The sequence below is a fragment of the Balaenoptera physalus genome, assembly GCF_965194825.1.
Source record: "Balaenoptera physalus genome assembly, chromosome: 5".
In the NCBI taxonomy this organism is placed as follows: domain Eukaryota; kingdom Metazoa; phylum Chordata; class Mammalia; order Artiodactyla; family Balaenopteridae; genus Balaenoptera; species Balaenoptera physalus.
Window position 1 is genome coordinate 112184291 of NC_138884.1, and position 23712 is coordinate 112208002.

Genomic DNA, 23712 nt, shown 5'->3' on the forward strand with positions numbered 1-23712 from the left:
TTTAGGTAAAGCTTTGTTTACTTTGATTCTAACAGTTCCACAGATTGGTAATTAGAGACCTTTCTTTTGTTTTTCAGTAGGTGCTGCTATAGCACCTTTTTGTTTTTTCTTCTCTGAGCTGCCTCTGGCTCTGTTTTAGAATCAGCAGTTTCCACCCTCCACTGCCTCTACCAGAGTTTTCACTGGTGCCCTTGTCATTGCTGCTTATGCCTCTGGGATCACTGGTGCCTTGCTGATGTCAATGTCACTGCTGCTACTGGCATCTTCATGTCCAGTGTTGCTTGGGTTATCGGCAATGCTACTGTAGCAAGGGATGGGGAGCCACGGGCAGGGGGTGCCAGAATCACAGGCACACCTGGAGTTTGCAGGTCCTACTGCTGCTGCTGCCCAGTTCCTTGTGGCCATGGGCACCAATGTAGCCAGGAAATAAGAGTCGTGTACCACCTCTGCTGCTGCCACCAGGTTTTCTGGGGGTCAGGATTATGGGCACCACCTCTACTGTTCCCCTGATTCTACCCTCTCTATGTATTCCGATCTACCTACCTTCAGATGTACAAACATGTGAGTCTCTCTGGAGTCCTGGTGTCTTGGGCAGAGGAACCTTTGTTGAGTTATGGATGTTTTACTAGTTGTAGATTGAAGGGGAGAGACAAAGGGAGTGTCTCACACCACCATAATGCTGATGTCATTCTAGGGATATCGTTAGAATTCTGCCTACTACAAGAATTTAACTGCCTCAGACCCTAGACTCTTAAATCTTTAACTCCAAGCTAAGAGAATCGATATTACTCCCCTAGCTAGCATGGTAGTCTATAATCTTTGTCATTATTGTACCTTTCCTTGACTCACTCAAATGTTCCCTCCTTAGGGAAGGAAATTAGCAGCAGTCCTCGATGGAGCAAAAGACCACACAGATGAGGACTATGAAGACCCTGAGCTTCATATGGTAGAAGCACGGCAATCAGTGAAAATTTTACCAGCCAGGCCTATAAAGGAATCTGAATATGCAGGTAACATTTGGGGGCTGAAATCTGAAAATGCATGTCCATGCTGCAATAATGCATAGCAACTAAAGCTGCAGGTTCTGAATTAAACAGCTCTAGTTTAAAATCATGCTTCTATGTCTTATTAGCTGTGTGACCTTGAGCAAGCATCTAAAAATCATTTTGTCTCTCAGAAAACAGGCTTCATAATAACAGAACTTACCCCCAGTGTGTTTTTTGAAGATCACATGTATGATGCATGCTGAGTTCTCACCAGAGGACTTAACACAGAGTCTAGGCTCTATGACTATTGGTTATTATTATCATGATGCTCATCTTAAGTCCTGATGAGCATGACAGAAGATTGACCAGCAGGAATGTGGGCAACATCCCTGTTAAGACAAAGTTTGCATAGAGGAGATTACAGTAAAAGGGAAGACTTTTTAATATGGCTGATATGTTTTGCCAGTAACCAGCATATGAGTGGCACTAGGGCATGGCAGCAAAGCCAAGCTTTTTAAGAGAAAGAAGACCTTATTACAAATCCACCTTTGCCTCTTTCTAAGTGGTGTGCTTTGGGCAGCTCCAGCAAGTTCTCTGAACCTTAGGTAAAGCACACTGCTGTAAGGGAAAAGAGAAAGCATTTGTGATTTCTGAGAGCCTGATCTACTGAAATGAATCTACTGGGGAGAATCACCTTGTAAATAATAATGATATTCCTTTCTTCATTTACTCAAAAACATTTACTGAGTATCTACAGTGTGCCAGTTATCACGTTAAGATTGATCAAGTGACATAAAGATAAAGCATAATCCATGTTCTCAGGAAGATCACAATCTAATGGCAGAAAGATAGATAAACAGATAAGTATGATAGAATAAGTTAAGTAGATAATGTATATAATTATGTTAAGTATATAATTAAGCATATGTTAAGTATATGACATGGTAAAGAGAGCCAGAGGTGGTGTGCAGGTGTCTAGGAAGATTTTCGAAGGGCATGACGCAGCCCAAGCCTTGACAGATGAGTAGAATTCTCCAAGTGGATAAGAGAATGAAGAATGTTCAGGTCCAGACTTTGACATTTACGTGTATGGACCAAGAGGAGCGACTTCTCTTTGAAGCTCAGTCTCTTCATCCGTTAAGTGGAAGTAGAATTACTTGCCTTATACCTATATTGTGATGACTCAATGAGTTTGTAGATAGGCAAATAGTTTATAAATTATAATATGCTGAGCCATGTAAAGTATGACCTTAAATTTTTTATCTTCTCACAGATACACGTTATTTCAAGGGTGTGATGGACACGCCCCTTTCCTTAGATGCCAAGACCTCTATCCCCACAGACAGGCAAACCCGGATGAGGCTGGACGAAGTGAGTAAATCCTTGACCGTATGAACCAAACATATGGAGGGCACATCCTAGCAGCCAAGAGCTTCCCCATCTCTCATTCCCAAGGCATCTTGTTAGGTGATGAGCAGGTCAAGCTCAGTGAGGTGCAGGGGGATTTGACTGGCAGGATTATGGTCCTGTAGAATAAGCTTAGAAGGGAGAAGAACATCTGTTGAAGATTTTCTGTGAGCCAGGCATCAGGCTTTCCCCTGCATCTCATCTAATGCTCATCCTGTTCTCCGGAAGCAGAATTTAAACTCAAAGCTTTTTGATAATAACATCATTTTGCCCAGATTTTAGGCCCAAAGTTTCCAACTGCTAATTATGTGGTAATAAGTACAGTCAGCCTTCCATATCTGCCAGTTCCCCATCTGCAGATTCAACCAAAGATTAAAAAAAAAAATTCCACAAAGTTCCAAAAAGGAAAACTTGAATTTGCCACATGCCAGCAACTATTTACATAGTATATACATTGTATTTACAGCTATTAACATAGCATTTACATTGTATTCGGTATTATAAGTGATCTAGAGATGATTCAACCAACCAAGGATTGAGTAGTACCATAGTACGTACTTAGAGAAAAAAATCCAAGGATAAGTGGACCCACACAGTTCAAACTCATGTTGTTCATGGGTCAACTGTATACAGGAGTATGTGCGTAGGTTATTTCCAAATACTATGCTATTTCATATAAAGGACTTGAGCATCCACAGATTTTTATATTCATGGGGGTTCCTGAAACCAATCCCCTACAGATACCAAGGGACAACAGTAAGTCAAACAACCTCTCTGAGCCTCTTTGTAAACCCATCTAAAAAATAAGAATAAAAATCTCTGCCATGCTTACTTCAAAAAGCTGTTGAGACCACAAAAGGTAATCTTATGAAAATATCTTGTAAATGTAAATGCTCTAAACACATATAGAATTTTATTTGTAATAACACTTTTGCTAATGTTTAATTTTCTTAATGCAGAAATGCATAAAATACAAATTAATCATCGCTGGGGTTACAGGGCTATCAGTCATAACATTTTGGGTACATTTCATGTCAATGTTTTCTATGCTGATATGTTTCATGCAAGGGAGTCCTTATTGTATAGTATATACCAGTTTTCTTTCCTTTTCACATTAACTTTCAGTCATAAAACAATCTCCCATGTGACAAAACAAGTATTAATAAGCATAATCTTTACAGATACATCACTCCCCACTATAAGATTTTTAATTATTTTACTTAACCATTGAGTGAAAACATTTTAATGCTTTTAGTACATATTGTAAAATTTCTTCCTGAAAAATAATTTCAATTTACCCTCCTGGAAGCCCTATGTTGGAATTTCCACCTCATAGAATTCTCACCAAAACTGGATATTACATTTTTAATCATAATTTAAAAAAACAAAAAAGAGATTTCACTGTTCTTTTTTTAAATCTGTAGCACATTTATTAGTGAGTGTGAACATGCTTTTGAATATTTATAACACATCTTCCTTGTGCATTATCTGTTCAAATAGTTTACGTATTTAACTTGAGGGTTTCTGTTAAATATTGACAAGAAAAGGAAACTACAAATTTTACCAAATAATGTCATTTACACAGAACACAGCCAAGAGAGATTGGGAGAGCAAGATGAGGGATAAAATACTGAACACTTCCTCTTTACACAGACACCAAGCTAAACATCTGAATCATTCACTCAACAAATTCACTCAAGACATATGTGTTGGGTACCTGCCATGGACCAGACAAAATTATAGGCATCAGTAAACCACCAAGGCCCTGCTCTCATGAAACTTACATCTAGTGGGAGGAAGCCTGTGATAAATAAATAGATAAATAATAGATACAAAGACAATATGTCAAGTGATGAGTGCTTTGAAAAAATAATGAAAGCAGGGCAGTCAGGGAAGGTCTTTCAGAGGATAGATGGCAATAAATGAATGAATGAATGACATTTAATCCTTAAAATGACCTTGCAAGACAAACGTTATAATCCCTATTTTAACGGCTCCAATACTTAACTTCTCTGAGCCTTTACTGTCTTAGCTATAAAATCTCATAGCTTTATGATAATACATACAAAACACAGTGCCTGGCACAAAGCAATCCGTTACTAAATGACACCTCCATGAGGACAGGGACCATTTTAGCCCCAGTACCCAGCACAGTGCCTTTATGTAAGAAGTTTTCAACAGATATGGGCTAATTGGATAGAAATGAACAAACTCTCAGTCGTTTGATCTGAACCTTGAAATATGAATAGCTTGAAATATTAATAGGAAAAGGGACACAGTCTTCTTTCCCAGTTCGATTTCTATTCACATGGAACCCTTTTCCAGTCTGTTCCTCAAAGTTGTCACGTGAATATTTGCTACTATTCCCAAGATGTGAAACTGGGGCAGCCCCACAGGGGGCTGTTTGACAGGGAGGAGGACATTTCAGGGCTCTCATCACTAAAGCATGAAGCATATTCAGGGAACAATAGGAATTTTAGAGTCATTGGGCCAGAGGCTAAAGACACAAGTTCTTGTCTGGTTATAGAGTAGAAAATTCTGACCTAAAAAGTTAAGCTTTTCTTTCCCTAAAAATCACAGATAATCCCCCTTTCCATGTAAGTAAACCTTCATGAGAAGAATGCTTTTTTAAAAAATAATAATTCTTATTTGATTTTTTTTAAAACAACTATGCCAGAATTTGTCTCCATTTTTTTTTTTTTTTATAAATTTATTTATTTATTTATATTTATTTTTGGCTGTGTTTGGTCTTCGTTTCTGTGCGAGGGCTTTCTCCAGTTGTGGCGAGCGGGGGACCACTCTTCATCGCGGTGCGCGGGCCTCTCACAGTCACGGCCTCTCTCTTTGCGGAGCACAGGCTCCAGATGCACAGGCTCAGCAGTTGTGGCTCACGGGCTTAGTTGCTCCGCGGCATGTGGGATCTTCCCAGACCAGGGCTGGAACCCATGTTCCCTGCATTGGCAGGCAGATTCTTAACCACTGCGCCACCAGGGAAGCCCTGTCTCCATTTTTATTACTTTATATCCTTTCATATTATCTTTGTAGCTTTCTGTTGTACATTTCTTCTTTTAGTTAGGTCACTTTGCAAGTGGAACTATAATCTCAACATATTAAGTCAAGTGAAATCTTGTGAGAAAAAGGATATGGGAGACTTGAGCACAATTTTGGCCAGGAGAGAAGTTGTCTTATAAATTAATTAAATAAGGACTTGGCCTCGATTCAGATAAAAAAGGAATTTTGCTTTTATAATCGCTGTTTGAATAATCAAGTTTTTATGGTAAGCAGATTCTTTTTATTATAACCTCATTCTCAGGAGTTAATTCTAATTCGTTTTGCACATTTATGTTGAGATTAAACTATCTGTGAAATGGATCTTCAACAATCCTTACAGCGGCCAGTTCTTACGATGACGCCTTAGACTGGTTACAACTGTCTTAAATCACTAGACCACTGTCCATCTTTTCATTTATTGAGTGCTTGCTGTGTACGAAGCGCTATGCTCAACAATGGGGATAAAAAAACATGAGCCAATGCCCACAGTCTAATGGAGGAGGCATTGGCCCAAACAGGCAGTTTTGATGTAATACAAAGTGTTAAGACAGAAGTGACACAGGGTGCAAAGAGCAGGGAGCTGCATCACTTGGTCCAGCCAGAGGCTTTTAAGAAGACGTCTGGAGGAAGCAATGCAAAAAAGCAGCCTTTGACATCAGTAACACATTGCACTGTAATGGGTAGTTCTGATCCGAGACCATTTTGACCCCTAGTGGTCATTTACAATGCCTGGAGACACTTTTGGTTGTCAAGACTTGGGGAGTGCTACTGACACGTACTGGGTGGAGGGCGGGGGTGCCGTTCAGTATACTGCAAAAGCACGGGGCAGCCCTCACAGCAGAGGATTAGCCGGCCCCAACTCTCAAGGATGCTGAGGCTGAAAAACTTCTGTTATAATTAAACCTGTGTTATAATATGTTGTAAACTCAGAACTGCATGCATGTCTGAGTCTTCCTTCACCATCCAAGTTCTTATTCCTCTTTGTTCCCTCATAATCCAGCATTGATACAGGTATAAAGTAGGCACTAGTAAATATTTATTTGATAGAAAAATGGGAGTAGCCCTGGGGGAGGGGCAGGAAATATTTCTAGGCCCAGGATCCTATGCTAATATCATCCGAGGGTACCTCCCTCTGGGGAAGATGCAATGCAAAGAAACTCATGCGAAAGATCCAAATGGATCCAAATATTCAAAAGGGAAAATGGACATTGGCCACCAAAGGGGAAAAGAACAGAAACACTAAGGAAGCCCCATCCCTAATACCCTAATCACGCACGGCCCAGCTGAGACAGAGACAATGGAGAACCTCTCCTGCTCCAGGCTAGCAATGGCAGGTGGGCAAGAGCATTGGGAGAGACCCGCTCTGCAGGGCAGGTGCACAGGGAAGGCTGAAAGCTGAGGATGCAACAAGAACTTTGCAAAACTCCAATAAAGATGTTAAAAAAAAAAGCTACTATAAAAAAATAAAATAAAATAAAATAAAAACCCAGCACACCAGGCTCCATACCCTGGAGGAGTTGGAAGTTGATGGTGTGATGAAGGAAGCCGTAACAACAGCAAACCCAAACCACATTCAAGTCTTGACTAACTTGGTCAGCAGAAGAGCCACCACTTTCCAAGCATAAATAAGGTGTTTCAATGTTCCACAGAGGAAGAGGTGGACGTAGAACATTAAGACATGAGGTAACAGGGCGTTCAGTGACCCTTCCTCCCCATCCACCTTGGCCAACTCAACTTGGCACCAATAAAGTGTAACACTAAGACTCTCTATTAGTCAGGGTTCTCTAGAAACATAGGCAGTAGATGATAGATAGGTAGATAGATAGATAGATAGATAGGTGATAGATAGATAGATGATAGGATAGATACGATAGAAAGACAGAAACATATAGACATATATAGCCATAGACATATATACATATACACATACATATAAATAAATTAGTGATTACGGAGGCTCAGTCCCACAATCTGCCATCTGAAAGCTGGGGACCCAGGAAAGTCAGTGACATAAGTTCCAGCCTGAGTCCAAAGGCCTGAGCACCAAGAGAACCAATGATGTAAATCTCAGTCATCGAGGACAGGAGAAGACCATCGTCCCTGGTCAACAGTCAGGCGGAGAGATCAAATTCTCCTTTCCCCTGCTTTTTTATTCTATTCAGGCCCTCAATGGACTGAATGATGCCCACCAGCATTGGGGAGAGCAATATGCCTTACTCAGTCTACTGATCCAAATTCTAATCTCATCTGGAATCACTTTCACAGACACACCGAGAAATAATGTTTAATCAAATATCTGGATACCCTGTGACCCTGTCAATTTGACACATAAAACTAACCATCCTAGACCCCAATACTGATCTAGGCTTAAAGGCTTTCAAAGTCATTGGGCATCATTAGGAGGTCTCTATCATCTTCTTCACTCTCATGCCTAATGATTGTACAGCCAGCCCTTAATAGTTCAGCAACACCTTTAATACTATTAATAATGACAGCTAACAATTATTCAGCTTCATTTGTGTCATTTCCTGTTCTAGCCACATTGCCTGTCTCATGTAGTCCTGCCACCCTTGTGAGGTATCAGGTCTTTTGTTACCTCCATTTCACAGATGAGGAAACTGAGGCTTAGAAGTTTAAATGACTGGCCATGTTCTCATAGCCAGCACATGACGGAGGTGAAACCCCAACACGGGCATCCACATGAGGCCACACTCTGATCTGCCTGCTCCATCGCTTTCATGGGCTTGATCATGTATGTTGATCTTCACAATAATTCAATGACATGAATTGACTAAATATTTTCCCTATTAAAAAGATGAAAAATCTAAGGTTCATAATATGGTAAATGCTTTTCCAAAGTTTCACAGCAATAAGATTGGATTGGATCTCAGTTGGATCTCAAACCAAGTATTTTTATGCCAAATTACCACCTGAGGCCACTACCCTCATTGCTGGCACAGTGGTACATGTATTTACACGTATTTACACGTATTTACACATATTGACTGATCGCCTCCCATACTCACAGGGTGATCTATAAGAATGATGAGTCCAGGGACTTATGCCTTTATCCTTGGGAATCATCAGATTACAGTTATATACTGAGTGGCAGGTCATGAGATGGTATAGTCACAATTTAAGAAATAATGGTGCCACGTTGTCTTCTACAGGTGGAACAACCCATTTTCAGGGATATCAGAAGCCAACATGTTAAAGGTAAAGTCAAATCACAAAGTTTGAAATATAAGTATATTTGTATCTTTCCTTGTTTCCAAGATCCTCTTACATTTTTGTCTGTGGTCACAGATTTCTTCAACAAGGTTATCTATTGAATTAACCTTCATGAAATAACTAATTTTGGAAAGAGTCTCTCACATCTTATGCCTTTTTATCACCTTACCTTATTTATGAAAAAACTGATCGTGAAAAGTCATATTCCATATTGTGCAATTTGGGAAAGAAATTGTTTTGAAACATATGGGTTGCATCAGATATATAACTAAGTTATTTCTCTAAGCATACCCCTCTGTAAAATTGCAAGATAGAAATCTAATTTTAAAATGCTGATTAATTAACATGAAAATAGATTTTAAAGCTTCAGGCAAAGCAACTCAATTTGGAGATAAAGATACAGGTAAGAACCTGAAAGGAAATAATCAATTTCAGTAGTGCTAGAAGCACAAATGGAGGACAGCCAAAGAAACTTAATTGGATCCTATACGTTATAGCTTCTCTCATCATTTCCCCCAATGTCCCCATATTCTCTTACAATGTTCAGTTAGAAAAGATGACAATCCCATGATTTACATTTCCCAGTAACTGAAGCATCGAATTCATCTTTTATGTGTCTGATGCTATATTCTATAACATAGTATTAACATCACATTTTCTTTAATGGGAAAGTGTAATAGTTAGGGTCCTAAGAGGAAACAGATGGCACACACCCAAATTAGGATAATTTAAGGAGGTTTATTTACAAAGGAACTATTGACTAAGGTGTGTGAGGTGTAGGAGAAGAATGAGGGGTGATGCAGAAACTGGGGCCAACAGCAGTGGTGCTGTCACCACCCTTAAGCCCAAAAGGATGAGGGGACAGCTACAGAAAACCAGAAGGAGCTCACCACCTTGAGAGGAGCAGTGACCATTGGCCAAGCAACACCACCAGCCCATGTGGACCTCCCAGGGTGGGAGTCAAGGGAATACAGGCCCCAGCCTCCCTCTCCAACCTTCCTCTGATCTCCTGTTCAGACTTCCCAATGGCTGAGCCCAACCTGAAACCACGGGGCAAGGTAGCCTGCCTGGGCTGGTTGGTCTCCCAGGATGGAGAGTGCAGTGGAGCAGGGTAGACAAGGTGAACAGTGGACCTGGAGGCGCAAAGGGAAGATATGGTGGAAGCAAAGGGAAGGGAAGCAAGGTGGAAGGAGCAATGAGAGGAGCCAAAGCCCAGGCTCTACTACTCCCTGGCTGTGTTACCTTAAGTAAGGCACCTAACCTTTCTGAGTCTTACTTTCCTCCTCTTGAAATGTGAAGTGGGCAGGGCTTTTATGACTCATCAATTCAATTGAATTAGCAGAGGCAGGAAACAAGAGCTGTTCCCTACTCCATCTCTCCTCTCCATCCTGCACAGCCTGACAGATCCCTGTCTGTCATCCCTCTAGACCACTCCTAAACCCCTCAAAATAGGAGAGATTTCCTATCAGTGCCTCTTTGGTCCTTAAACATGGAAATGCCTTCGATGCACACAGCACTTGATTCAGAGCTTTTCTCCATTAACTGATGTATTTTAGTCCTTAGAAGACCACATGAATTATGCAGAGGAAGTTTTTTCATGCCTCTTGACAGAGAAAAGGACCAGAGCACAGAGGCATCCCAGAGCAGATCATAATCATTTGATATATAAATGTCCTAGGTCCTAATAGAAGCTTTATAGGCAATTTATTGAGAAATGAGTCCTGGGGAGAAAGCAGACAAGAAATGGATTTCACAATTCCCCTCTTTTTTTAATAGTTCACTATAGACATGCACCTTCATTTCTTTGATTGCAGAATCTTCTTTGACCACTATTCTACATATATTAATATGTCTGTGTGACTATCAGGATGGCTCTAATTCCAATTCCAACATATGCAGGGGGGCAGTTTCCACCCACACACCATCAAGCAATTCTCTGGATACCAGCTGGGTATCCTACAATTTAACCCAATTCTCACACTATCCACCCAGAGACAGCACCAAATTCCACAAGTTAAGGGCTCAGTTCTACAAGATCGTACCTCACCACCACTTCAGATGCCAGTCACAAGCCCAGATTGTCACCTGTGTTTCTATAGATTGGAGGTTCCGACCACTCCCTCCTTAGGTTCGATTAATTTGTTAGAGTGGCTCACAGAACTCAGAGAAACATTTTACTTATTAAATTACCAGTTTATTGTAAAAGGATATAACTCGGGAACAGCCAGATGGAAGAGATATATAAGCGGAGGTATGGAGAAAGGGCAGGGATCTTCCATGCTTCCTGAATCTCTCAAACTCCAAACTTTGGGGGTTTTATAGAGGCTTCATTACATAGGCATGGTTGATTAAATCATTGGCCATTGTGGATTGAACTCAATCTCAAGCCACTCTCCTCTCCCTGGAGGGGGGGGGAGGGGGGGTTAGACGTAGGGGACTGTAAGTTCTAACCCTTTGATCCTGTGGTCGTAGGCTAGGCACCACTGACAGCCACTCCCCATCATTAGATGGAGTCCAAAAGTCACCTCCTTAACATAACAAAAGACACCTTGATAGCTCTCATCACTATGAAATTCCAAGGGATTTAGGAGCTCTGTGCCAGACACAGGGACGAAGACCAAATATATATTTCTTATTATAGATCCCAACATCACAACTATTCATCCATATATTCATCTACACTTTTCCTCAGCTTACAAATATTTGGAGTAGTCAACAAAAACTTGCATGGTAAAATGGAAGAAAATTTTTTTAAATCGTAGGAAGTCTCTAGATAGACTGTAAGACTAAGGTAAAGATAAAATTCAGGGTGCTCGGGCACACATCACTACATTCTATTACAACTGCTAGTTTTTCTCTGAGCTTCCCGGTAACCTAAGCAAAAAGGCAATCATGCTTTTTTTTATGTGAAATTAATTACCCAAAATAAAAAAAGAGCAAAGAAATTCCTCCGGAAGTACCTGAAAGACACATCTTTCAGAGCTAAGTTAGTGCTGTCAATTTTATAAGGCTTGTTGGCTGATATCCAAGTACCATGGCTATAAAATATGACTTTTTTAAAAGTAGACCCCAGTGTAAACTGAAATCATACCTGCAGAGATGACCTCAGTGAAAGCAAGACTCACAGGAGCTGAGCTTGTAGGTTGCATGGAAAACTTCTTCAATAAGAGTTATTTCTTTATGTCTTCTTTTCCTGCACTTCCATAATTGATGGTTTTGTATTACCACCCAGAGCTCTAAGGTACTGTACAGAGAAAGGAGCTGAAAAGGGGAAAAGTAATATGAATACCCCCATTTTTTTGGATCAGGCATCTTGCTGGAAAATGTTTGAATGATTTATGTGTTTATTATAAAATTCTGTATTTTTGATGCAAACACATTCTCAGATAATTTATTCATTCTCACAAAATGTCATAGAGAAAAACATATTGCGTGGTTCAGTAATGGCAGAATTTTATGGTGATATTTTTCATCAAGTTGAGCAGTTATAGATTTATGTTAATGTACATTTCATATTATTTTTCTTGCAATCATATTCTGACATTATCTGGAAACTGTCAGATTTCAAGAACTTATCTTCCCTGAAGCTTGGCTTTTTCTTTTTTTTTTTCATTCCTAAAAATGGGTAAAAGTTTATTTGGGGGCAAAGTATGTATATAGAGTAAGTTGTTTATGATGAACTATTAATTAGCATTAACCACAGATGCAGAAGCAATTGTCTCTTTTCAGGTGAAGATAGCTGTAATATTCAAAAATGGTGTGGCTTAGCTTCTTAATGCTGAGAATAAATGAGCCTAAAATGAGTTTCTCTTTGCCTTCCATGTGAACCAAGAACAAACTCTAAACCAGTTTCCTCTGAGGTAAAAAGCATATCATATACAAGAATGAATTTATAATGAAATACAATAAACTATCCATGAGAAGAAGAAGGAATTATGCATAGATGGCTAAACATGTATATCCAGAAACATGAGCTTGGTTGAAAAGAAGCAAGATAGAATTCTACATAATGCCATCAAAAGACCTTTCTACTAGTTTGATTTTAGTCGAATTTAGATGTCAAAGAGTTTAGAGTTAATCTGGTTTTACCCCCTCATTTTATGCCAAGAAGCCTGGCAAGAGAAGGGGCTCACTCAAGGTCACAGAGCAAGCAGTCCTAGCCTAGACCAGAACTCAAGTTTTGTCAACTATGGCAGTGTTTCCAGGGCTCTATTATATTTGCTAGTATCTAAAATTTTTTCTGCAAACTCTCCCTGTTCCCTGATTTCCCACTCATCCAAACTATGCAATTTTTAGTGCAAAAGACATGAATTGAGGGATGATACTGTCCTCTAGTGGCAGAACACGGCAGCACAAAACATCACAAAAAATGATGGAATTTGCCATCCTATAGATTATATCCTTAACAAATAACAAGCTTTAGGCCCCAGGCCTAGAAATGATAAGAAATAAATTTAAGATTATTCTCCTACTATTTTAGATTTAAATGTATTTCAGACACAGCCAGTGGCTCAAAAGTGATAGAGGTCATACCCTTATTTGGGAGCAAAAAAAAAAAGAAAAGAAAAGAAAAGTGAGAGAGGCATTGATACAATATTCAGTTCAAAGCCAATGTTATAAATGTTGTAAAATCACTCATTAATGGAACTACAGGACAGTATTTTGTCTCACCATCACACAGAGGAAAGAAAAAGCGTTTAAGTAGCAAATACACTTTTCAATAGTGAAATATAAAGTAGTCACAATTAGAAGAATTGAAAACAAGGCAGTTACAACACGGTGTGATAACTGCCAGGGGAGAAGACCGCTTTTATTCAAAATCACTTTGTGCCAGGGCACTGAGTCACAGAAGACCTTAGACCACGTGGAGCCCACAGTCTGGTCGGGTCTATACGAAGTGTTGTCAGAGCTCAAAAAAGTACGTACATACTTAATTCGGCCCCTGCAGAAGACTTGTGAATCCTAGGAAGGATTCACACAGCAACGGACATTGGGCTGAGGCGTGAGACAATGACCTCAGGGGAAGTTAAACATTATGTTTGAGATGTAGCAGCAGCTAAAATATGGTTGCGTGAATGTTAGATTTGGGGACAAGGAGACCTGCGTTCAAATCCCAGCATTACCGCTTTCCAAATGTGAAATCTACAAGGAACATAACCTCTCCAAGTTTGTTTCCATATCTCTAAAAGGGAGGAAATGCACCTACACTGTAATACATCTGTCTGTCTTAAAGTTAATAACCAACGCAAATCCTATAGCACGGTTATTGACACATGATGGACACTTGACAAAGGGATACTGAACTGAACTAATGGTTTTTAGAATTCATTCCTCCCTCTTTTACCCTCTGCCGTTCTCCCTACACTGGAATGTCTTCCTGCCTCTCTGTGTAGGCTGAAACCATCTCATGCTCTATCTACTTTGGTGTAGAGTATACACAATAAATCTGCTATCAATGAATATAAAAATAAGCTCCTCAATCACAAAGACCAAAGTTTACTAAACATTGTTTTCCTTACAGCAAACACATAGCACCGTGCTGAGCACATAGTGGATGCATAGTAAACACTAAAGTAGCTCTAAAATTTAGCCCATTTTAATAAAAGCGTATTAGATAAGCATTGCAGGCTGTCATAGGACCAACTAGAGACAAGCCCGTGATCCTCAGCCATGCGTTCCCATTAGGTGGAGGCCGGCAATAGGCAAGTCAAGAAGCCTGGTTGCTTCTGGCTCTGGCTCTGTCTGTGCTATGAATTTGTTAGTGCAAGTTCACGTCCCCAATGAACAGTAAGGCCAAACAAACTGAAACATAGGAGTTTGGAGCAGAAAAAGGTTTGTTGCAGGGCCATGCAAAGAGACTGGTGGCTCATCTTCTAAAAAACCTCGAGCTCCTGAAGAGTTTCAGCAAACCAGCAATCCCACTACTGGGCATATACCCTGAGAAAACCATAATTCAAAAAGAGTCATGTACCAAAATGTTCATTGCAGCTCTATTTACAATAGCCAGGACATGGAAGCAACCTAAGTGTCCATCATCGGATGAATGGATAAAGAAGATGTGGCACATATATACAATGGTATATTACTCAGCCATAAAAAGAAATGAAATGGAGTTATTTGTAGTGAGGTGGATGGACCTAGAGTCTGTCATACAGAGTGAAGTAAATCAGAAAGAGAAAAACAAATACAGTATGCTAACACATATATATGGAATCTAAGGAAAAAAAAAAAAAAGGTCATGAAGAACCTAGTGGCAAGACGGGAATAAAGACACAGACCTACTAGAGAATGGACTTGAGGATATGGGGAGGGGGAGGGGTGAGATGTGACAGGGTGAGAGAGTGTCATGGACATATATACACTACCAAATGTAAAAGAGATAGCTAGTGGGAAGCAGCCGCATAGCACAGGGAGATCAGCTCTGTGGTTTGTGACCACCTAGAGGTGTGGGATAGGGAGGGCGGGAGGGAGGGAGATGCAAGAGGGAAGAGATATGGGAACATATGTATATGTATAACTGACTCACTTTGTTATAAAGCAGAAACTAACACACCATTGCAAACCAATTATACTCCAATAAAGATGTTATAAAAAAAAAAAAAAAAGCCAGGCGAGGGGGGTGGGCGGTCGCAGGGTATGTGACCAGCTCGTGCACAGTTCTCTGATTGGCTGATGGTGAAGGAACAGGGCAGTGTCACAGGGGTTAACATTATCAGTCCTTAGGCTCCAGCAGGCCTGGGGGCTGTGTGCTCATGGTCATCAAGTAGTTAACATCTTTCATTTGGTGCAGGGTTTTCACATCTGTAAAAAAAACTCAGGAAATGTGCATCAAATACTCTTATCTATGTACTTCACAGAGAAGATAAAGCAGAGGATATGGGGGAAGGCCTGTCCCAGGAAGATCCCATAGGGTCCTGCTCCGTTACAAATTTAGGCAAATAATATTCCCTTACTGGCCTTTAATATCCCATCTATAGAAATATGGTAGAACACGACGGCCTCTAGCATTTTGTGAATCCATGGATATAGTTCATACATACAAATCCACCCACCCCACTGCCCATGTCATCACCTCTGAAGCCTTAGTCCTTCCCTTCACCCTGCCTGCCCACCTTTCCTGAGACACCCAGGTCAGCGGAAAAGATGTCTCCTGGGCTTGTTTAGGAAAGATGCTTCTATTCCACATCTGTGACTAACAAGGTACAGCTGTTGACATACATGTTCCTAAGAAACTGCACATTCCAACCTTATTTGAGGAACTGTTAAAGCTGGCAGGTCCCTCCCACATCCTTGGCTTTGCCTAACTTAATCCCTCCCCACTCAACCCAAAGAATGGTTTCAGCAATTTACTGCTGGAATTAATTTCTGAAACTTTCCACAGACGTGGAGCGGTTTCTCAGACAGGCCTTGTGAAATATGTACTAGCCACTTGGATCGTAAGTTGCTTCTTTGGATGCTTCCGCAATTAATCATCAGGACGTGAAATCCTAAAGGTTCACTTTTATACGTCATAAAACTTTTAGACATAATAAATACTGTGACTGAGGCCAGATTTTATCCAATTTTGTTCAGAGTCTATGTCTCTAATTACAGAACATTACACTGATGGTATGTTTCCAAAAGTGTTGATTGTGATGATCATATTTCATAGATAAAGGGTATTGCATATATTTAGCACAAATTGACTAGGAGCTAATTGAAAAACAAGTATTATTTTATTTAAGCTTGACCATCCAAGGAACTGCACTTCATTATCTGCATTTTACAGACATGGAAACAAGCCCAGAACATTTAAATAATGTGCCCAAGATTACTCAGTAAGTGATAGAGGGGGGATTAGAACCGAACACGAATGATTTCAAAGATCCCATTTGTGACCACTCTACTGCATCACTGTCCCTTCTATCAAGAAACAAATTCTTGGAACCTACATATCTTCTTTTCCAACCATTTAAATCACAGATGAGGATACCAAAGCTCAGAGAAGCCAAACAACTTGTACTAAGTCACATGGCACATTAGTAGTAGCACTAAAACCAGATCACAAGCAGTGGTAAATGTGTAATATTCAAATCTCTGAAAAAAAGGTATGAGAACAAAGTTGGAGGACTGATGCTACTCAACTTCAAGGCTTACTATAAAGCTACAGTAATCAAGACAGTGTGGTATTAATGAAGGACTAGAAAAATAGATCAGTGGAATGGAACAGAGAACCTAGAAATAGACCCCCATAGAGTCAACTGACCTTTGATAAAGAAGCAAAGGCAATACAATGGAGCAGAGGTAGTCTTCTCCACAAATGGTGCTAAAACAATTGGATATCCACCTACAAAAAAATTAATCTAGATACAGATCTTACACCCTTTGCAAAAATTAACTTGAAATGCATCATAGACCTAAATTAAAAATCAAAACTATAAAACTCACAGAAGAGAGCATAGAAAACCTAGATAACCTTGGGTATGGTGATGCCTTTTTTTTTCTTTTTTTGGTGATGCCTTTTTAGTTACAACACCAAAGACATGATCTATGATTGATAAGCTGAACTTGATTAAAGTTTTTAAACTTCTGCTCTGCAAAAGACAATATAAGAGAATAAAAAGACAAGCCACAGACTGAGAGAAAATATTTGCAAATGACACATCTGATAAAAGACGATTCTCCAAAATATACAAAGAACTCTGAAAGCTCAACAATAAGAAAACAAACAGCCCAATGGAAAAAAAAAATGTGTCAAAGACCTTAACAGAGACCTCACCAAAGAAGACATACAGGTGGCAAATAAGCATATGAAAACATGCTCCACATCATATGTCACCAGGGAAATGTAAATTGAAACAATAATCAGATACCCCATCCATCTTTTAGAATGGCCCAAATCAAAACACTGACAACAGTAAATGCTGGTGAGGATGTGGAGCAACAGGAACTCTCATACACTGCTGGTGGGGATGCAAAATAGCACAGCCACTTTGGAAGACAGATTGGCAGTTTCCTACAAAACTGAACATACTCTTACCATGTGATCCAGCAATCACACTCCTTGGTATTTACCAAAGGAATTGAAATTTTATGTCCACACAAAAACCTACACACAGATGTTTATAGCAGCTTTATTCATGATTACCAAAAACTTGAAAGCAACCAAGATGTCCTTCAGTAGGTGAATGAACAAATAAACTGTGGTACAATCCAGACATTCCACTGTGGAATATTATTCAGTGCTAAAAAGAAATGAGCTATCAAAACACAAAAATACATGGGGGAAACATAAATGCATATTACCAAGTGACAAAAGCCAATCTGAAAAGGCTACATATTATGTGATTCCAACTATATGACATTCTGGAAAAGGCAAAACTATGGTGGCAGTAAAAAGTCCAGTGATTGCCAAGAGTCTGAGTTGGGGAGAGAGATAAATACATAGAGCACAGAAGATTTTTAGTGAAAATACTCTGTATGATATTATAATGATGAGTACTTTATACATTTGTCCAAACCCATAGAATGTACACCAAGAGTGAGCCCTTAGGTAAACTATGGTCTTTGGGTGATTATGATGTATCCATGTAGCTTCATCCTTGGTAAAAAATGTAACATTTTGGCGAGTGATGTTGATAATGGAGGAGGTTATGCATGTGTGGGAGCAGGTGATAAATTGGAAATCTCTGTACCTTCCTTCCAATTCTGTTGTAAACTTAAAACTGCTCTAAAAAATAGTCTTTATTTTTTTAAAAAGTAATTATGCTCACCACAGACATATTAAAGAAAATATTGTATCTCAAAAAAATAGTATGTACATACATGCGTATATAGACCTATTATAAATTTTACTGATAAAAGGATGTATATAGCACACAGTTTTAAAATAATAGTAAAATATACAACACTCTATCATAAATTTTATATAGCCAATTGATTTTCACAGAGTGCTTTCGCTGATTTTTTCCAAACTCTTGTATCTGCAGCCAAACGATGACTGCAATTGATGTAATTACATGAACAGCTTCTTAGCTGAGTTAAATGATAGTGTATTTCTTCAATTTTCCTCTTTTTACAATGTAATGGGACAATGTACAGACACAACACACTTTTATATTTTATATTTAATTTGCTTTGTCAACATTTTCTCCATCTCTTTAAGTCTAGACAAGCGGTAAAACAAAAAATCAAACCCTAATTTGCAGCATTTACCAATTTCCATGGTGTAAATACTTCCCCTTCAGCAGATTTCAAGCTACCAACATGATCATTGAACAGGGAGTTGGGAAGAGATACCATTTTTTAGTATTTCCATCATAGACACAATAGAGGTAAATAACTTCAACAGCATAGATAAATGTGGTAGAATAACTAGGAAGTCATGAGTTTTGAGCAGATGCTACCTTTGTTTTTGAAATAACTTAAGTGTACATTTACATAATTAATTTTTTAATAATGGCCGTGTTTAACACCTGCATTGCAAAATCTTGAAAATTTAACAACCAGCTCCTGTAAGCTGGCACCAGTACCCCTCCCAGCCCCCCACCCCTACCCCGAAATGCCACATGCAGGTCTCGCAATACTTTAACTTCACAGAACCCTCTGAGGTTGAGAACTTGTTCATGACTTCACCCCAACAAGTTATGGAGGTAATAGATTCTACAGCAATGCTGTGTTCAGCTCACTACATTATCTCCCAAAAAGCAATACATTTTTCAGCAGAAGCGAAAACTGTCTTGCTGCAGACTGAAGAGCAAAATAAGGACACAGTCTCGGCAGATGGTGCTAATTACACATGCAGCCAACAGATGGCGAGCATGCCAGCCTCCTCCTAGTGAAAACTGCTTGACTGAATGTCAAGATGCGAACTATCTCGAATAACAACTGTTTGGGTCTTCTGATGGGACAGGGAATTTTTCATAGCATTTAGGGTATTTGTATACCTCCTCAGGAGGGTCGATTGCCATTTTCCCTCTAATCTTCCATTACACAATAATACTAGTTACAGTGGGGACGCATTCAAAACCATCACGTGAACTTCATCAATTCATTTATTCTACATACGAAGTCTCATGAAGAATGAGTAACCATGTCTCACTTTTCCAGATGAGAAATCGCAACCGTTCCTCAATCCATTTGTTTATTTCATTAATATTTATTGAGGACCTGCCATGACCCTACCCATAGTAAGTAGCAGAATCAAGATTCAAACTCAAGAAACTCAGCTCCAAACCTCATCCTCTTCCAGTATGTCAAATACCTGAGTTGTTATTACTTTCTTGAACAAGCCCCACCCCTGCAAAATAAATATGGTTGCATTTTATCTGAATTCTTATCAAAGCTGTATGACAGTATGACAAGTTATTTCACCTGTTTGATCTAGTTTTCTCCCTCGTGGAGTCCCTGAAGTTCGTTTCTACCTCTTAGTCTATAACATTTCAGTTATCTAAGCAATAAATAAGGGAAGCTCATGGCATAAATTACTGCTGTTAGATATATTTGACATAGCTGAAGCCCTCAGGATTTTTGATATTACATATAATATCAGAAACACATTTTAAAAATGTTTTAAAACATCTTTATTGAGATACAGTTCACATACTATAAAATTCACTAATTTAAAATGTACAATTCAATGACTTTAGTATATTCATAGAATTCTGCAACTATCACCACAATCTAAGTTTAGAAAATTTTATCACTGAAAAAGAAAGCTTATATCCATTAGAAGTTGCTCCTCAACCCTTCCCCTTCCCCAAGAAACCACTAACATACTTCCCATCTCTATGGATTTGCCCATTCTAGATTTTTAAAATATAAATGAAATCATACAACATGTAGTCTTTTGACTTCCTTCATCGAGCATAATGTTTTAGAAGTTCATCTATGTTGTAACATGTATCAGTACTTTATTCCTTTTTACTGACAAATAACATTCCATAGTATAGACATACTTGTTTATTCTTTCATCGTGTTGTTTATTCTTTCATCAGTTGATGGACATTTGGGTGGTTTTTACCTTTTGACTTTTATGAATACTGCTGTTATGAAAATTCAGGTACAAGTTTTTGTATGGATGTATGTTTGCATTTCTCTTTGAGTATATACCAAGGAGTGGAATTATTATACCATGCTGTAGTCCTGCATACACACATTATTTTTAACTAATTTTTTTTTTTTTTTTTTTTGGCTATGTTGGGTCTTCATTGCTGCATGCAGGCTTTCTCTAGTTGCTGCAAGCGGGGGCTACTCTTCGTTGCAGTGTGCAGGCTTCTCATTGCAGTGGCTTTTCTTGTTGCAGCGTGAGGGCTATAGGGCACCTGGGCTCAGTAGTTGTGGCTCACAGGCTCTAGAGCACAGGCTCAGTAGTTGTGGCGCACGGGCTTAGTTGCTCCATGGCATGTGAGATCTTCCTAGACCAGGGATCAAACCCGTGTCCCCTGCATTGGCAGGTGGATTCTTAACCACTGCACCACCAGGGAAGTCCCTACACACATTTTTTAAATGAGGGGGATACTAACTGAGGCCAGGGAAAACCCTACGTTATAATGAAGGCACACGACTCACGGACAGTGTAGGGAAAAGATGCACCACCGTTAAGGCAAAGTTCTCACCACAGCCTACAAGAGCCTGTGTGATCTGGGCACCCCTCCACCTCCACCACCACCGCTGGGACAGTAGTGCCCCTTCGTGCTCGTCCCACCTCTGAGCCTTTGCACTTGCTGTTCCCTCTGTCAGTGACACTCTTGCCCAGGTATTCATATGGTGTGTTCCCTCACTTTCTTCGAGCCTCTGTTCTCATCACCTATCCACAAAGGCCTTCTGGGGTCTGTCTGAAAAATAGTAGCCCCGTCCCCCATCTCTCACTCACCCTACTTCATTTTTCTTTGTAGCACCTGCCATCACCTGACATCATATACTTTTGTTTATTTCTTTTCTATCTCCTACCACTGGAATGTAAGTTTACATGAGAATAGCAACTTATTTTTGACATTATATTCCCCACAACCCACATCAATAAATGTATTCAAAATGAATCCATGCCTGACATACACTATGGGCTCAATAATAAGTAAATGAATAAAAGCAAGATAGATGTCCTTTTCTAAACTCACAGTCACTGAAGCAAATGGGATGCATATCTCTGAAGCAATAAATGGGATGTTCCTATTGAATTTCAGATGCTCAGTCTTTTTATTGAATTTTTTTTCCAGTGAATTGAATTGATCCCCAATAGATACAGTGGTAGCTATGAAAACAGATGTCCTAGACAGCCGACATCTAGCTTCACAGGCAAAGTCATCAGCATAAGCCATAAGGTAGTTCCCCAGGGAGCTCTACTGCTGAAGCCAATGCACAACAAAATGAGGGCAAGTTAGTTTTATGTTTTCTAATTTCATGCCTTACAGAAGCATCCTGTGGCCTAAGTTTTTTAGTAATATCATGGAAATAGCCAAAGATCTAACATTAACTAGGTGGCCACAGTTGTTGAAATACATCCTGGGTCATATTTTGTGTTTTTACCATGCCTGGAACATCTATGATTGATGTCTTCCATCAGTGTCTGAATTCATGCAGAGAAGTCTATCCTATCTGTTTAAAAGTGTTTTCCAAAAACAAAATAGGGAGAATGGTAATTTTGTTCAATGAAGTAGTTATTTTTAGACCTGGAAGAAGCCTTAAAATCATCCAGACCAGTATGTGTTGTGTTGTGCTGTTTTTGGCCAGCTGGACCTTTCCCCAAAAGAAATCTTAAGAGGAGATCCAGTGGGAAGTGAGTGGAGGTGGAGCCCCGCCAGTGACATGGGGTGATGGACCAGAAACCAGCCACCCCATCCTGCAGTCCTGCAGTTTCCTTGGGAGTCCCCAGGGGGACCACAACGGACTCTTCATAGCAAAGTTAAAAAACACAGATTTAATCCAACCTTGTTGTCTCACAAATAAGAAAAGGAGGCTCAGCCAGTGCTCAGTTGAGTTTTAAGTCTCCTACAATCAGATACAGACATTGTCTGACTGACTCCTCCCACCCCCTATAAAGCAACATTTATTAGGTCACATCCATTTTTACAGATAAGTGAGCATTGCTTCCTCAAAGAGCTTTTTCTGACACCCCAGACTAACTTAAGTCTCCTGTGTGTCCATTCAATACCATGCCCTTCTCTTCTTGAAATTATCATCACGATTTTAATAATGTTTTCAGTGCATGTCTACCCTCTTAGTTATAAGCCCTATGGCAGCAGGGACAGTGCCTCTCACCTTCCCAATTATGTCCCCAGAACCTGGAACTCAGCCTGTAAACAGAACAGCTGTAAACACCTTGAGGGGAAGGATCGTGTTGTATTTGTCTTTTTTATCCCTAGTGCCTGGTCCTCTGCATAGTTCAGAGTAGCAGCTCAATAATTGTCTTTGAGTCGAATTGAATTGTGGAAATAAAACTACCTAGAAGTTGGGAAAATCCTTTCCGGGCCTCATTCAGGCTGTTCTAGGGTTGGGTGGTCTTGGGCAATTGTCCTACCTAGTTTGTCCTTAATTTTATCATTCGTAAAATAAAACAGTTGTTTTCTGGGGTCTTAGAAAACCCTTCCATCTGGAAAATTTTATGATGCTATTTTCCTCTGCTTAGAAATGTCTGATGAAGGTGTGAGGCAGGGACTTGAATTAATAAGATGACTGTATATATAAAAGAATGTTAATCAAGAGTTAATGGTTAAGAGAGGACCTTAGGGGTCGCACCACATGCCATGAAATCTTCATTCTACCATTTACTAACTGGGGGACTGGAGGTGAGGTACTTAACTTCCCCACACCCCAGTTTCTGCATCCAGAACAAAGGCAAGGATTGAATGAGATCACATACTAAAATATTTAGCATGGTGCTGGGTATCTAATAAGATCTCAACAAATGTTCATTGGCGTTATCACCAAAATTATTCAAAGGGGAATGATTTCCATTTAAACATATGTGAAAATAGCTTGTTGACATTTTCCATAAACTCACTGATGTTCCTTCTTATGTTTTAGGAGAAAAACCCATGAAGGGCAACAAGGTAAGAAA

The 23712-nt window shown here is 39.6% G+C and overlaps 1 protein-coding gene across 1 annotated transcript in view; it reads left to right on the forward strand.

Annotated features, from left to right (window-relative positions):
• The window catches only part of CLNK (cytokine dependent hematopoietic cell linker), a gene marked incomplete at its 5' end in the record, with an annotated part of 116047 nt that overhangs the window by 35073 nt on the left and 57262 nt on the right, over positions 1 to 23712 (forward strand). The window contains 4 exons of the mRNA XM_082461950.1: positions 869 to 1010; positions 2260 to 2357; positions 8615 to 8660; positions 23679 to 23704. Of these exons, the coding sequence (XP_082318076.1) occupies positions 869 to 1010; positions 2260 to 2357; positions 8615 to 8660; positions 23679 to 23704 (312 nt within the window). The remainder of the gene's footprint in view (positions 1 to 868; positions 1011 to 2259; positions 2358 to 8614; positions 8661 to 23678; positions 23705 to 23712) is intronic.